This window comes from Megalops cyprinoides, chromosome 11, assembly GCF_013368585.1.
Source record: "Megalops cyprinoides isolate fMegCyp1 chromosome 11, fMegCyp1.pri, whole genome shotgun sequence".
Lineage (NCBI taxonomy): Eukaryota > Metazoa > Chordata > Actinopteri > Elopiformes > Megalopidae > Megalops > Megalops cyprinoides.
In genome coordinates this window covers 17,398,802-17,414,717 of record NC_050593.1, presented here as the reverse complement: position 1 = coordinate 17,414,717, position 15,916 = coordinate 17,398,802, and the positions used below count along the sequence as shown (strand labels likewise).

General features: G+C 41.1%; 1 protein-coding gene across 5 annotated transcripts; it reads right to left on the bottom strand.

The window, feature by feature from the left end:
* Positions 1-1,111: 1,111 nt before the first annotated feature.
* On the bottom strand, positions 1,112-15,157 carry LOC118785939 (interleukin-1 receptor type 1-like). 5 transcript variants are annotated; one of them, XM_036540889.1, is made up of 12 exons: positions 15,090-15,157; positions 9,995-10,044; positions 9,092-9,217; positions 8,546-8,798; positions 8,133-8,313; positions 7,316-7,484; positions 6,574-6,636; positions 5,788-5,920; positions 5,245-5,390; positions 4,458-4,601; positions 3,715-3,882; positions 1,112-3,133 (listed from the first exon to the last, which is right to left on the bottom strand). In XM_036540889.1, the coding sequence occupies exons 3-12, from the start codon at positions 9,162-9,164 to the stop codon at positions 2,754-2,756; spliced, it is 1,710 nt and encodes a 569-aa protein (XP_036396782.1). In that variant the 5' UTR covers positions 9,165-9,217; positions 9,995-10,044; positions 15,090-15,157; the 3' UTR covers positions 1,112-2,753. The 5 variants fall into 5 exon arrangements, with proteins under 5 accessions (XP_036396782.1, XP_036396781.1, XP_036396785.1 ...); XM_036540888.1 differs by having other exon boundaries at positions 9,092-9,172; XM_036540892.1 differs by lacking the exon at positions 15,090-15,157 and adding an exon at positions 14,859-15,080 and having other exon boundaries at positions 9,092-9,172.
* Positions 15,158-15,916: the final 759 nt, after the last annotated feature.

Here is a 15,916-nt window from a genome sequence, read left to right as displayed (position 1 = left end):
GATTTAATAATTCAAAATGTACATCCCTAGAATATTCCGCTGTTTGATGCCCCTGTGCAAAAATGAATTACATGATTCAGTGATCCCAGCTTTCACGAACACATTACTCTGCTTACCAGCTGCCTTGTACCAGCTGCCCCAATATTTTGTATATTTCTATCTTCAACACCAGTAAAATATTTAATGACGCGATCCAGGTTTAAATACTTTGCTTCATAGTAAACAGTAAACTAAACATAGTAAACTAAACACCTTTGCAAACATCCAAGATCCAGTCCTTCACCCTTGAGGTCACAGTTCCATGGACCTTGGACCCCCTATACAGGAGCCATTCACATTGCTTACCATTTCCCTGAATGCCTGAGGCCAAGAGGAGCCCTGTCCAGAGAAGATAGAGAAGCTTTCCTCCCATGGCCTATGCAAGAATAAGACAGCTTTGTGAGATTAGCTTTCCGGTCCCGATTGCCTCACTATACGATTAAATCAAAAGTGAAATCTCTCTGAGCTTAATGAGAGTAATCCATCACACCGTCAGCTGGTTATGATATTTGCAGCGTGTTGGCCTCAGATGAAGTTCTCGGGGGTAAGTGAGGAAGTGAAAACTGCTGGGGTGTCTCTATGTGACTGACCACAATGGAAGCAAAAAGGACAAAATGCAAATGTCCCCAATCCCCTGACAATCACCCTCAAAATGTTTTGGGAATCCCCAGCCCTGTTTCGTCAAATCGCTGAAACACTTGTTTCAGAGAACGTACCAAATAAATAAATTGAAATGCTATACGTAGCAAAGGAGGCTTCATGAACCACCTTGATTTTTCCATGACCAAAAAGCGAATTCATTAGAGACAGTCAAGTAAATTTACACCCAACACCCAGTCCATTGCAAGTTGCAGTCCATTAACGCTACAATGAAGCCGTGGCTCGGTAACGAAGTGCGCCCGCTATGCCACCAAACATTTATTTTCACAAATGTTCACCAAGCTCGATTGCTAAATAAATACCTGTATCTCAGTATGTAGCGACATACATGACAATATTAGCCTATTTAGACAATTATTATCTTTCGAGGATGCGATGACTTCCTACAGGATATGCAGTATTTAAGTAAGCTGGTTGACAGGTGCAGCAAGCGGTCTTTCTTTTTTCATTACAGTCGGTATTGATGTTTCATGTGAAACGTTATCCCTCAATGCGCAATAAACCGTTGCATAAGAAAGTGTTGGACACTCTCCATGCTCACAAAGTCAATACAGTGGTGGACGTGGTAATGCTTATTATTCATATTCCCCCTCTAATTAAATTCTCAACACCAAATTCATAAAGCAATCAAAATTACACTTCAGTCTTAAATTTGGAGGTTTACCGCTGAGGCCCGTATCAGAAACCCATGGTTTGTTTGATCAGTAAATACTAAAACCCAATCCCATCTATTTAGGAATACTTTCTTTCCACTTACCTAGCATACGACCTTTATTAGCAAGCAAATAATTCCAACCTGTTTACACGACCTTTCATGGGTATATAATACTATATTCATGCACTTCTTTCCTTCTTGGGTATATCTCAACATATCTTCGTGGGTCTTTCAGTTTTGTTGAGAAGTGCTCAGTAGATGACTACTAGGTATTTCTGCTAGCAGGTACTCAGTGGGCAGCCCTGCTGTAAAGAATTACCCTTATCAGTTTCTATTGCAAGACTCAACAAGATGGCATCTAAGTCCTTACATGTGGAGAGGTGGTTGAGGAGTAGTATTTCAATAGGCTGCTTGCTCAATTCCAAGGAGGGGCACTGCTGTTTTACCATTGAGCAAGGTGCTAGATATATTTACTGAAGCACACTTTCTGCCATGTTCCACACTTCCAAGCTGTGATCACACACAAGTCACAAACGCTATCAACACACACATGACATAAACACTATTAAGACATATGACACAAATGGCATGATCACACACACAGTAGACACTATTATCAAAAAATGTGTCCAGATCAACTCTCAGCCTTGTGTGTTCTCGTGTGCTTCATTTTAAATGTTATGTTTACTGACATACATTTCATCCACAGTTGCAATTTGACATTGAATACAAAGCAAAACAGTTGTAAAACAAATACAGTATGTGACATGAGACGTGACAGAACAGGTGTAGGGTGGATGAAAAAGATACAAGAAAGGCTAACACATCTAAAATTAGCAAAACTGAGTTGCTGAATCAAACAATGATGAGTCATACCTGCAATCAAATGAGCTGTTAAGTGGCTTCCCAGTATATCCTCTTTGCATGTATTACATAGTGCAGATGTAACCTTTATTCAGTCATGGATAAGGAAACCATGGCATGACACTTGTCACCTGTCAGTTATTACGGAATATGCACCAATATTCAGACATTATGTTCATTTACCGGTACCTTCCAACCTATCAAATTGCTACACAAATTTATCATCATCATCATCATCATCACCAATTCCCTTTCCACAAAGCATGACTGACATGACACAGTCTTTTTCTTGTAAACTGTACAGCTCTTCTGGAAAATGTAGTTTTCTTTTCCTTTTAATTCAGTGAAGTCTGGCAATATTTTCCACTCAAAATTTCAGTTCCGTTTTGAGTGCGGGTTTTGCCTGTTGTTTCGGCCCAGGTTTTATCCAGCCTTTGTCGAGGTCCACCTCTACTTGTTTCTCTGGACAGGGAGATTCCCATGCACCCCTGCATGGTGGATGGTGGGAGGGCTGTTGCAAACCTAAGAGTAGCCTTTAAAAGTTCAATAATGTGTTCTTTTCCAAACACGATGCAGGGATGCTTTTCACAGGCATGCGGTAGCGCACCTGCTTCCAGAATCTGGAGGACGGGCAAAGCAGAGAGCGCTCCGTGTCTCTAGCCCGCGCCCTCCACCACTGTGCGGCCCCCTGCTTCCTCCTCAAGTGGAGGACGGATTCAGGGAGGACCGAGCTATCCCTGATCTCTTCCAGCTCCACGAGGATGACCTGGAGAGTCTCCTCCACGAGGGCGCTGTGCGTGCCCACCTGCTGCTCGAAGAGCAGGGAGGCCTCCGGCTTGGAGAAGGTGGAGTCCGTGTAGAGGAGGAGGAGCCTGCGGCTCTTGCTGATGTTCTCCTGGATGCTGTCCACGATGGCTGCACAATGACACAACGTTACAGAAGCCATGTGAGAACGCTGTGTGCCTTCTGAGGTAGGGGGCACCGCTGATGGACAAGTGAACCCCCCCCTGCACATATGCAAGATGAACCACAGGGAGACAAAAAAACCATAAGACTCAGTGACACATTCTAAACATGACAGCAATGATAGCCTTGCCACAACGTGATAAAAATGTGTTGGCTCAGGGTGGATAATTTTGAAGGACAAGTGGGTCTGACACAGCTGCAAGGCAAACAACAAAACTCTGCGCGGCAGAGATGGGTCTGCAGGATTTCACAAAGCAAAAAATAAAGGTTTACACATAGCAGTGGACTGATTCAATTCATTGCTGATTCAATAATGCATCTGGGCTGAGAGACATCAGTCAGTCATTAATGGAAGAATAAGCTCAAATTATGAAACGCTGGTTCAATCTTTTGGGAGGCCCCACCTATCAATCACTAATAGACTTCACATAAGAAAAGGCATTGAGTTGTGGACAGCTCTGTGCAAAAATTCCATTTGTATATGTAGTAAAGTACATAGACACTGAATTTAAAATGGTGCATTAGGTTACCTTCCCCAGGTAAACTGTCGCGGCCAAAGATGAAGAGCCTATACCCACAGTTCCTCTCCAGGACATGGGGCAGGGTGTGCAAGGCGAACGTTTCAGCACTCCCAGTGGACCCACCGGAGCACATTCTTGGGTACACCACATACGCATCATAAATCTTCCCATCAGACCCTGGGGCAGGACAGAGAGCAAATTATCACGCATTCTTAATATGAGGTGTGAAATCTTAGCTGTTACCTCTGATTGTAAAGGAGCATAATTCTGTTAATGAATGTAAAGTTGAATGGGACAACAGAAGTGTGTATAGAATTAGCTGCACATGATGGTTGGGGTGTTACTCTGTGTAATAAGATGAAAACAGATATATTCATATTTTCATGCTGCATAAAAGTGTTATTGAATGTGACTTTCACTGGATGGGAGGGTAATGATGGCTTAGTGTCTGATGAAGTACAATTGAGTAATCTTGTTTCAGTACTGGAATTCCGACTGCTATAAAAGATTCATCTTTCAGCGCTCTCTCAGTGCTCTTTCTGCCTGTGCTGGTGTTCCTTAATGTTTCTCTCTGCCTCTATTCTCATCTGTCTCTGATTTGTGCCTGTCTTTCTGTTTGCAAGGAGAAAGAGTGGCATCTCTACCTTACAAGTAATGTGGTGAGCCAATTTATATTTGCAGTGGGCTCACAACACAATAAGGCTTCGTAATCACTGTGGCAATGAGTAAGAATTAATAAACTATTATCTTACCTGGATCTGTGTAAAGATAAGGGAAGTAATTTCTACACCACAGAACAATGTCTATCTTGAATACTCTGTAAACAGTGACACTGATTAAGAAGGTCAGTGCCAAGCCAGTGAACAGAAGTACAAGAGGAACGATGAGATTTGGATCTGTTCAGACAAAAACAGGAAATTTTGGAAAATAATCAAAGGATTGTTAATAAAGGACAGGTTATTTCATAATAAAGTGCTTGTGTACAATGATCAGGAAAGACAATTTACTGCTACAGTGTGCTCATTTATGAAGATGCAGAATCTCCAGACTGATCTGATTATAATAAGAATTTGACCTTTATCAACGCTGAATTTAAAAATATTTAGACAAACCTGTAAAATCATCACATGAAATTAATTATTTTACACGTACACTGTATATAATGTACATTGGTTTATAAAGTATCCCCCAAATGGCAAGCACACAGATAACATGACCTGACACTTCAAAGCCTTGGTGACATTTGTGATAATTCTGAAAAACTGTACTATATAACAGCCACTTTCTCAATGCTGACCAGGTGTCTCTAATAAAATTAGAGTAATGGAGGTCACACTGGCACCCAATGAATAAGAGAAGCACTGCATTCAACAGAAGGTGTTTCTGCACTGAACCACAAAGCCAGGTGGTGTCCAAAAAAGCGGGGGAAAGAGAAAAAACAATCTTGTTTTAAACCGCAGATTTGAAAGAAAAGAGATACACGTCATTAATTATCATTTCCAAACTTCCATTTTGAAAGCTCCTTGAACCAGCACTCACCGGATGGCCTTAAATGGAAGTAGCTGCTAAGAATTCCTTTATCGCTGAAGACCAAACACGTATAGTTTGTGTTAAAATCCTCCTCCTGCACCACTGTGAAATTAAGTAATACTTCCAGCCACTCCCCATCTGGGACTTTCTTTTTACTGTGAAAAATATTGATAGTACATACTTAACATTTTGATTAGATCCATACAATACAAAATAAAGACATAATAAGGGAAAAATGTAAATGACAGATATTTTTGAGAATACTGCTTATAAAGAATGAGCCAAGGTGTTGGGATGTTGTGTGAAATGCATACACAGCGCATAGTAATTGTGTTTACAGTGTGACTTGTGATACAGTTTCTGTTCATTTTTAGACAACTACTACTAATATTCTATACATTCAAAAATAAATAACAAAATAAAACAGTGCCTGCTCACATCAGAGGAGGTCAGTGATTACCTCATTTACAGTAAAGCTGGTACATAGTTTCTAATGAGGACCAAATTCATCTAGCATGAACTTGACATATGAGCTCTGAGATCTGAGCTTACCTCTGAGTTAACTGATAAACACGGTCTGAGGGGTCCAGAGAAATTAATTCCTCCTCAGTAGCCCAGAATACGTCTACTCTGTGACGGCCCTTGCTTGGCACAAACACCCGACAGGTTTTATTAAAGGGTGCTCCTGAAGAAACAAACAACATATGCTTGAAACAATATCAGAGTAACACAGAGAGAGGACTCTGCTTCACCCCACTACTGACATAACAGTACCATGGGGGCAGTTTGCTGTATTATGCAGTGACATCCAGTTTAGAGCAACACTGAGGTAGGAGCCTTTCTTACTCTACCAATGACAGAACATAACAAAGTGATGCCACAAAAGATGCCAGCCTTTCTCTACCATCAGCTGCCTCGGATCAGATCAGATCAAAAACATTTAAATCAAAGACATACTTTCAGTAACATTTACACCATTTTACCCCATGCATCATATGAAACTCCATTTCTTTTGGTTTGAACACTGCCACACCTTTTGGATAGAAAAATTAATGAGATGGATAATATATTGTGATTTTTAGGCTCTATTTCATGCTCATTCATTTGACAGAGTAACAGTATTTTGTTTTGTCAACTACTGACCAATCAAAACCTTCTTTAAGGGACAATGTTAGGGACAGCGAGTCACATTTTGATACTATAAGTACAGCCCTGAGGAACTGATTAAGACTTTACAAGTTGAATATTCAAACTCAAATTATAGACAAATCTATCTCATTCCTCCTGATTTGGCACTACTGAAAGGACAGTGGAATGTTGTTTTAGCATTTCACTCACCATAATCTGTTCTGATTGTGTCATTAGCTGGTTCAGACACAAAGGGACGCAGGATCCATTTATCTGTAAAGAATTAAAACACCAAATGAGTTTTTTTTTTTTATTAAATCTGCATAATTCAGATTTATGGTGCTAAAATAATCTGATGTTACACCTGGAGTGAACAATAGGTAATATACATGCATGCCGTCTGATAAAGCTAAGGATCAGTTCAACGTCTTTATAGTTCTAATGAGTCTAGTTGCTACAGATTTTTATATGTACTGCAGCTTGTATTACAGTACAGACAGAGAGCATTCTGGGCACAGTACCAGAGAGATGAGCAATAGCATAGACAGCTATTACAGAAACAGGGTTTTGCCCACATACATAAAAAGAAACACCAAATAAAGCAACATATTACAAAAATAACTTCAGACAAAACTTCAGACCGCAAATTACTTTCCAGAAACATGATAAAGGAAAAACAATGACAAAACTGAAAATATTCTATGCAAAAAATAGCTTCTCCTTTCTGGATTGTAAATGAATTACTGGTAATGACTGGTATATTTATGTTAAGGAAAACACAGAGACAAATACCATGCAGCACAATGAGTAATTAAAACTCAATCTTTATAAAGGGCCCTTGTGCATTCACAGAACCATCCTGATTCAGCCTTGAACATGGTACAAGTTAACATCTTTACATCTTAACAACTGCACCATCCACAGCAGCCAACAGAGCTAGACTGGAGTTTACCTATAATCTGACACTCTATGGTCTCAGCTGTGTAACCAATGGTCCCAGTCAGGTTGAAGATCATTCTGCAGGTGTAATATCCCTTATCACTGGGGGAGACTTCTCGCACAAGAAGTGCATTTTTATCCACAAATGCATACTTGTCACCTTCCAGAATCGGTTCACAGTCCTGTGCCAGAAGAGAAGACGCTCAGTGTTGTCATGTCACTGATCCAAAGAAACAGGCACTGTTTACCTAACATCAAAACCACCATTCAATATGTTGTTCTCAAAACATCATTGTGACATAGTAGCGACTTGTGGAATCAATCTGACGCTGCTTCTTGGGAACTGGATACATTACCTTGGAGTATTCACAGTTACATATGAATGTGATTCTAACTTGCACACAACACACAGAGCTGATATGAAATGCTTACACATACACATATAGGACCCACGCTGAGATGAACACAATAAAAATGGGCGGTAGCGTGGCGTACGTGGTAAGGAGCTGGGATTTTAACCAAAACATTTGTGGTTCAATTCCCCACTTGGGCACTGCTGCTGTACTCTTGAGCAAGGAACTTAACTGAGATTTGCCTCAGTAAATATCCAGCTGTATAAATGTAAAGTTGTAAACTATGTAAGTCGCTGAATGACAATAATGTCATGTAAAATGGGCCAAGTGCAGGATGGTGGGTGCCATTAACCACGTGCTATTTTCACATAATGAAGTCACATTAGTAACGCCCTTGTTATTCCTGCCATAGCTACACTTACACCTGTACATTTACAGTTGTATACACATGTATCGTCCTTGATTCTGAAAGCTCACCTTGTACCACTCGAGGTAGTAACTGTCAACGTGGTCCATGTAGGTGAGTAATGGGCAAACCAGGTAACCGTTGGCGATCACGGTCAGCATCTGAGCCGCTGTGTAAGGTCGATTGCAATCCCCTGGTTCGGTAGCATTCACTATCAGCACAGACACTTGCTTAAAGCAGGCACTGGGGGTTCTGTTGACCAGAGTGATAAACACAGAGATCATTTCTTACGTTCACATCACAAAACAAGCTTGCAGCACATTGGTAAATATTATATCCATAATGACTACAGATTGAGACAGAAAAAAAGACTTGTCAACAGCTTGTAAACTCCACCCCATTTCTACCTCCGGCAAACTGCCTCCACCTCCCACACCATTCCCGAAAGGTATACACAGCGTCCATGTGGGGGAGGATCACATACCTCAGAACACACTCATAATGGCCTGAATCCTCCAACATACTGCTCAGAAACCACAGCATAGTCTCCTTGTCCCGGATTCGGCCAAGCCCTCCAGACAGCTCTCTGCCCGATCTCCCCTCATACCAGGAGATGTTGTAGGGGTTGCTGTGGACGTCGAAGACATCAGGACTTGCCAGCGTGCAGTTGAGAGCAGCTGCATTTCCAGGAACGGTGTAGACCCTTTCAAACTGGATCCCGTAGTCTTTACAGAACTCTGCAGGGACATGCACAAAAATGCACACAAACACACACACACACACACACACACAGAGAGAGAGAGGAGAGATAGAAAACCTCAGTGAACCAGCGATGGTTCAATTTCTTCAGCTCTATGAGTAACAACATACTGTGTCTCCCTGCTCATTGAGACATATTTCTCATGTATTAAACGTGAATTTCAGATTACTGCTCCTCTGCCCTCTTAACAGAACCACACAAAGGCTCAGGTGTGAGAGGATTATAATTAGAGTGCCCATTCTGGGCCAGTGAGGAGAGCGCCACTCTTACCACCTTCTGCTGCGCCAATGCCATGGAGACAGACTGCAGAGACCACCAGCATGAGTGACTGCATCTGGCTCATGGCTGTGCCTGGGGAGATACAGAAGCACCAGGAGTGTCAGCCACACAATCCATCTGCAGTGCATGTCAGATAACATGGGAAGTAAGTGCAGAACAATCACATATTTATTAGGCAATTAAAAAGCTCACACACTTACTTGTATGCTCCAAAAGAATACTGATTGATTAAAACCATATGCCTGGTCAAATGAACACTTCAGCCCTACAAAGGTTATCACTACTTCACAACATTACCATTAAAAAAAAAAAAAAAAAAACCACATGATCCACCAGTTTAAATATCCCAGTGGAGAGACACTCTAACTCTGTCTTGCAAAGTGGATACATTTTGACAATTTATATGCATTACACCTAAAACAGAAGGAATTAAATGAGGACATTAAAAAAAAAATTCCCACACTGTTGTAAACATTGACAGCATAAAGCCTGCCTCAGAGATTGCTTCCATCAGGAGCCAATTACTGGCTGGGACAATAGACAACTAAGGTTCCCATCCAATTCATGACTCCATGATCCAGTTATTAAGACCTGGCTCTGAAGACCAGACACCCCGTGGGCCTCGCACAGATATTGAAGCAGTTCCCTACAAACACCCCAGGAAACGAGCCAGGGCAAGTGCGCAGGACGGAGCTGCAAAAGTGTGAGTCACACAGGGAGCAGGCACCACACCTACGCAAGGAGGGATCTGGAGCTCACAGCCTACAGCCTACAGTCAAACTCCTCTCCTATGAATGCACTCTCTCACTGAGATTTGCAAGCAATACCAGTGGCACAGGTTGTAGATGATGTAGGCTACACTGCAATTACTTCTTTATCTTCTTTGCCTCTTACCGTGTTATCTATGGCCCCTTGGTCCCAGCTCTGCATATAATGGTGCTTGCCTTGTGGAAAATAAACACATATTAATAATAAACTTTATTACTGAATTAACGTTATTGAACAGATAACAAACATGAATATAACAATAACGTTAAATCTTCATTTTCCAACAATAAATCACAACAAGTGGTGTTTCAAGGACCTCAAAATTCTAGCCTTCTCACTATAAAGTGCTAGCGCTGGTTCATGCGAGTCTGTCAACAAAACAACTGCAATCATATGGCTCCGCCTGAATGTACTTTGAGATGCCTCTCCTACCTTGCCCGTTACCTGTGTAAACATGTCATGGCAGTAGGGGATGGTCCATCCCTCTGCCTCTCAGTTCATTCAGAATGTTCCCTGATTAACTCTGTCACCACGTTTTCAGTTCAGACACGCCTGTGACTCCGACTCTTTAATATGACATCCGGCCAAATGTGGGCGGACCTCAAAATGAATCTCCAACATGCACTGTATTACTCACGGTAATCCTGCAATCTGATTGGCCATGTCGATTATTAGTTCATTAATCTTCTATTCTGCTCCGCCACGTGAATCATTTTCACTTTAACCTTACATTTTTGGAAAAACTGGGTCTTTCATACCAATCTGCTTTTCGTTTTCATGGTATTTGTTTATGCTGGGTTTTACAATATAAACCGCACCAGCGAATTTGTTTATTTTAGCCTTTAGCAAACAGTGTGAAGTGTTATTTTAAAGAAAAAAGGCCTGGACAGGGCTCGGTGAACTTTGACTGTTTACATGTTTTTGCAGCTTGCTCAGTACTTACTGGAAAAAACAGACATGAATGGGGTTGCAGAGACGGCCTATCAGCCGACTGACTTAAAGCTAGTTAAAGATTATCAGTGCCATGCAGGCAAAGTGGTGTTCCAAGTGAAATGTACACACAATTCCTAAACAGTCACATGAAAAAGATTATGTTTCTGTGTATGTAACAATTACTGCCTTACATTACTGGTTACTGACCATTTTGGGAAAAATGAGATTACCTGTAATTGTATCTTCTGTTGGTCTAAGATAATTAACTCAAACTGAATTGGGATAATTGGGATAAGTAAAATTTGTCAATCAGGAACAACGTGTTAATAACAACTTGTGCTATGAAGTTGTTATTTCATTGGTAAAGGCATAATTTTCTCACATCCTCACTTGGTGCCCACTGTGAGGCCAATCACAGCCCTTACTTTGAAAAACTGCTGATGCAGATGAATGTGAATAGGAGGGGGTCACTTATGAAATACACAGTGAAGAGAAACTATACAGATCAGCATTAATGGTCTCTGGAGGGGTGCTGGGAACGATCCACTAATCATGCAAAGTGACAGGATTAATCGTTGTAAAGGAACAGACACTCGGAAACAGGAAGCCCCTCTATAAGAAAATCCAAGACACAAACACACATCATATCTGACAGGACCAAAATCTTCCCACCGTGAAAAATGGAAAAACTTTTTCCATCAGCAAGAATAATGACTGCAGTCCAAAAAAAGGGCTTCTGTTTCCACCCTTCAAAAGCAAGGTCTCAAAAAGTTGAGAAGCAGTAAACAGCTGCTTTCCATCATCTAAAAGCAACAGTCATGTTAGAGGTTCCAGACGCACACAGATATATTCCCATAACCCCCTCTACCCCACCCTCCAGGACAGCATGACAGTGTCGATTCATTCTGCATGAGAAAACATTCAGCATAATGCTGCTACTTCTCATGAAACACTGGGAGCTTTTTTCCTAGTTACAGGGAAGGCGGTTATGTCTTTGTGCTTTTTTTCTCTTCCTTAGCTTGCCAACGCTGTGAGCAGGAGTGCATCTTCTAGCTCAAACATTACCTTCATTTATTTCAGACTCCATGAGGGTCATGAAAGTTACTACCAATGACATGCACTGTTCACCAATGTCCAAACCAGCATATCGCAGCAATAGCCAACACTGTTAAAGGCTGATCTACTTTTGATCTGAAGTCATCCACTCAAATCCAACAGAAATTCAAGGTTCCTAAATTTAAGTTTACCCCATGAGCTGGGTACCACCACAAACTTAAAATAAATGAAAACACTAGTACTTAACACACAAGAAAATGCCCAATGAAAGCTCACCATACTAGTTTCTTTACTCCCTTAGCATTTGACACAACATTAATATCATAAAAATATTTGAATCTACTCATGGTTCTGGAGTTTCCAGTTGATATAGGAGAAGATGCACTTTATGGGATTAAAAAAAAAAAAACTTTGATGAGAGTTCCCCCCACAAGTAAAGGACAAATTATGAGAATTGGGGGAAATTACTGAGTATTCCTTATAGTAGGAGCCAACTGTTTGTTTGAATAACTGTCTGTTTCCTGAGGACGTGTGACCCACTGAGCATGGTCATGAGAGGGAGTCTGGTTCTGAATCCAGTTCAGTGAAGTGGTCTCATCCAATGAGATTGGGTCAGAGAGGCTTTCTGACCCACTAAATTCAGGTCAGATTGGGTCAGAGAGGTTGTTGCATCAATGGGTTTGGGTCAGTGATGTAGAGTAGTCTGGCTCATGGCTCAGTATGCCTCAGAGTCATAGCAAGCTAAGAACAGTGGGAGTGCTTTCTTATTAAGCCACAAAAAATGTATTATTTCAACACCAAGCAACCCTGATCGATAGCAAAAATTCCTACTGTAGACATCACAAAAAGCCTGCAAGTACAGCTGCATTACAGAGAAATCAAAGTAGATTCCTAGACAGAGTCAGAATTATTCCAACACAATCTGTATGAGAGGAATACAGAAACCAGTCACTTGCGGCCTATTCAATGCAAATTGGGTATTGTTAGATGAGAAACAACAACCAGCCTGCCTGATAGATCCTACTCGTCAGTTTCTCCCCTTAATCCCTGTACTGGTATGAGAGGTATTTCTCCCATGCCCCAGTGAGTTCATTCCTGTAGAGGTGCATTATTGCATTAATCAGGTACAGGTAATCAGAGTAGCCATCAAAGCCATCAAGAAAAGTGTCCACAATCACATAACATGGCCTAAGGAGGCCTGGATGACTGTCGTCAGAGCATCCGCCATAGTGCAGCCAAGCTTTAGTGACCACGGAACCTGTGGACAAGCCAATCAAGTAACCAATGAAATTATCAAAAGTCTGCCAGGTGTTGACATCACTTAATAAGCATTTAGAATACCGTAGAAGCTAATGTTAGCTTGTTATTTTATCATAATGATTGTGTATTCTGCATCAGACTGTAACAGCACAGTAACAAAGATCCATGCTGCAATGTGTGGGTAGATAATTGTTTGAAATCCCATATCATGGAGTGTCTTCAATAAAACTGACTAGTAGGTGCTTATATGAAGGGGTCATGCTATGCTGTCAGCATTCTAGAAACTAGAAAGTTACTCTACAGTACATCCTATAATGTGGCATGCTATATAATATTGTAAAGGATTATTTGGACACACCATTCAACTATTACATTTTCAGTGTAGGAGAATAAATCTTGTGAAAAAGAATTCTGATGTGCATACACCTATTTGTTCAGTAGTGCTAATACATATCATGGCAATTAACAGCAAAATATTGAAACAATCCACATATCCATGTATTTAAATCAGACAGTCAAAGTTAGGTGTGATTGCACCTCATTGCACTTTAACCCTCTTGTAAGCAGTGTGAATTCATTTGCATCAGGCAAGGAGAGTTTGGGGTGATTCTGTTCGTTTTTTGCAGAACGTTGAAACTTTTAAAACGTTTTTCCTGCCGACAAAGCTTTCTTCAGTATAGACCCATATTTATGGAATTGAATGGGTGGAACGCAACATTAAATGAGACACTATTTCTCTAGCGAATTCTTAACTACTAGCATGAGCCAAATTTCCGACTTTCTCTTTCCAGATCAAGTGTTTTTTTTTTTTTTTTTGTTTTGTTTTTTTTTGTAACCAGCAGTAATGAGACAGAGCTCCTACTGAAAACCTCACTGCTGAGATTAGTCACCTGTTACAATGGGAGCACCTTGATTATGCGTAGAGCTCACAGCAAACCTGGTTGCAAGTTATTTCCAGAGGCCGCTATGAAGCAGCTTGCTTAGTGCCTGAACGAGTACTGGACTACTATAAAGTTAGCGTGAGTTTGAAGTCACGAGACATTCGGGTTTTAATCGTAAATACATATTTGATCTGCATTTCAATGTTTAATTTAGAAAATATGACGAAAAATCCAGTTTCGTTCTATCTCATCGATATTCCTGGAATGTGAATGAATGCAATGATTCTATTTACACAAGACTAACGGTTTCTGAGAGTAAAAGCAGGGTGCGCGCACGTGTACCAATATTCTACCTTGAGATTCACAGTTCATATATGAGATTGGAAAAATATCCCTCTAGTGTGTGTGTGTGTGTGTGTTTCCCAGCGGTTTCTGATATAAAGATAATTTTGATTAAGATATCTAATTAATATCCATAACATCAATGGCATATTAAAGGAAAGCAATCATTCATATAGTACCCCCCCCCCCCCCCCCCCCCCCCCCCCCGCCATATCAAAAAACAGAAATATAGCAGGAGGTAAACTAGTCATTTTCGTGTGCGATAATATGCGGCTATTCACACTTCACATAACTTGGATTAATGACGAATGTATGTATGAATGAGTAATCCATTTACCTCATCGCACATCATACATCGCGTATTCATGACACTATTTTTAAATTATGGGTGCAGGAGAGGAATATTGGCATTTACTACGAAAGGTATGCTGAAAACCAACCTTTGGACACGTTGCGTTAAAAAGAATAGTGTGAAACCAGTAAATCCTCCAAATGATATGAAAAAAACAGCCAGTCACCTTTTAAAAATCCTGTAGGTGCACCTTACAAACCGTGAGCTTCTCACATCCAGGTGATCAGTATCTGTTACATGTTTTAGACAACTTTCGGACGCACGACATTCGTCACATTCGCTTCCCCCAACAGATCTCATTTTCCCAGGTTTAGCGCGTTAGCAAGTTCAAAAGTGTAGATTAATGATAATATTATTTTAAAAACGTTTGCAAGAAGAGAAGTAAAGGTATACCTACATGACAAGCAGCCATCGTTCAGTTACGTCCTGAGAGCTAACGCTACACAATCTCTTCTTCACGGAATGTATTTGCAAAACTGTGTTGCAATTTCCTTCGGAAACTGGAAAGCTGCCCTGCTCAGCGCCTCGCCGCGGCGTTACACAAGGCGGCAAACAGCACACTTGCTTGCATGGAGGCGGTTGCAATCTCCTTCGTCTTTAGCGGCTGCAGGGAGCATTGTTGCTAGTGTAACAAGGTAATTTGGAATCATTGAACATGTAGCAACGCTAATGTGTATATAGGAAACCCTATGGATGGATTATACTCAAATGCTTTTGTAATGAATTGCGCTTCCAGTGAAGGTCTAATTCCCTGACCTGCGCTGTATTTACGTAGCCTAATGTCTGCCGGGGAGACCAAATGGGGTGTGATTTGCGTCAGCAAGCACCTATTCCTTGTACCCTGTATCCTGGCTCAAGAGTTGCCCTCATTAAAAACACTGCTGGCGACGTGGCGGTTCTGGCAATGCGGCCAGTGGCACGAAGTTTCAGTAGTTTGGCTGGCTGTTTTGGGCTGGACTGGCTATGGGGGCGGTTAGCTCAATGTCTTCACATCGCAACAATAAGGTCCATCTGTTCTTCTTCTCGATACAAATATCGTCCAAATGTCCCTTTTAGTTTCAAACGACGAATCGCTGCTGTTTCCTGCGCTTTAACATTTTTTATGTTGGGTAAATGTCTACGTCAGTGTTTGTTTCATAATGTCAAAACGATTTGGGCCCATTTTCAAAACAGTTGCCTTGAGGATTGTTGTTACCTATTATTACATGGGAAAACGCATTTAGA

Coding starts and splice junctions, on each gene's coding strand:
- LOC118785939 (XM_036540889.1), bottom strand. CDS start 9,164: ATGAGCCAGATGCAGTCACTCATGCTGGTGGTCTCTGCAGTCTGTCTC. Junction 8,799..9,091: donor CATTGGCGCAGCAGAAGGTG/GTAAGAGTGGCG, acceptor ATGTCCCTGCAG/AGTTCTGTAAAGACTACGGG. Junction 3,134..3,714: donor CGACAGTTTACCTGGGGAAG/GTAACCTAATGC, acceptor GTCATTGTGCAG/CCATCGTGGACAGCATCCAG.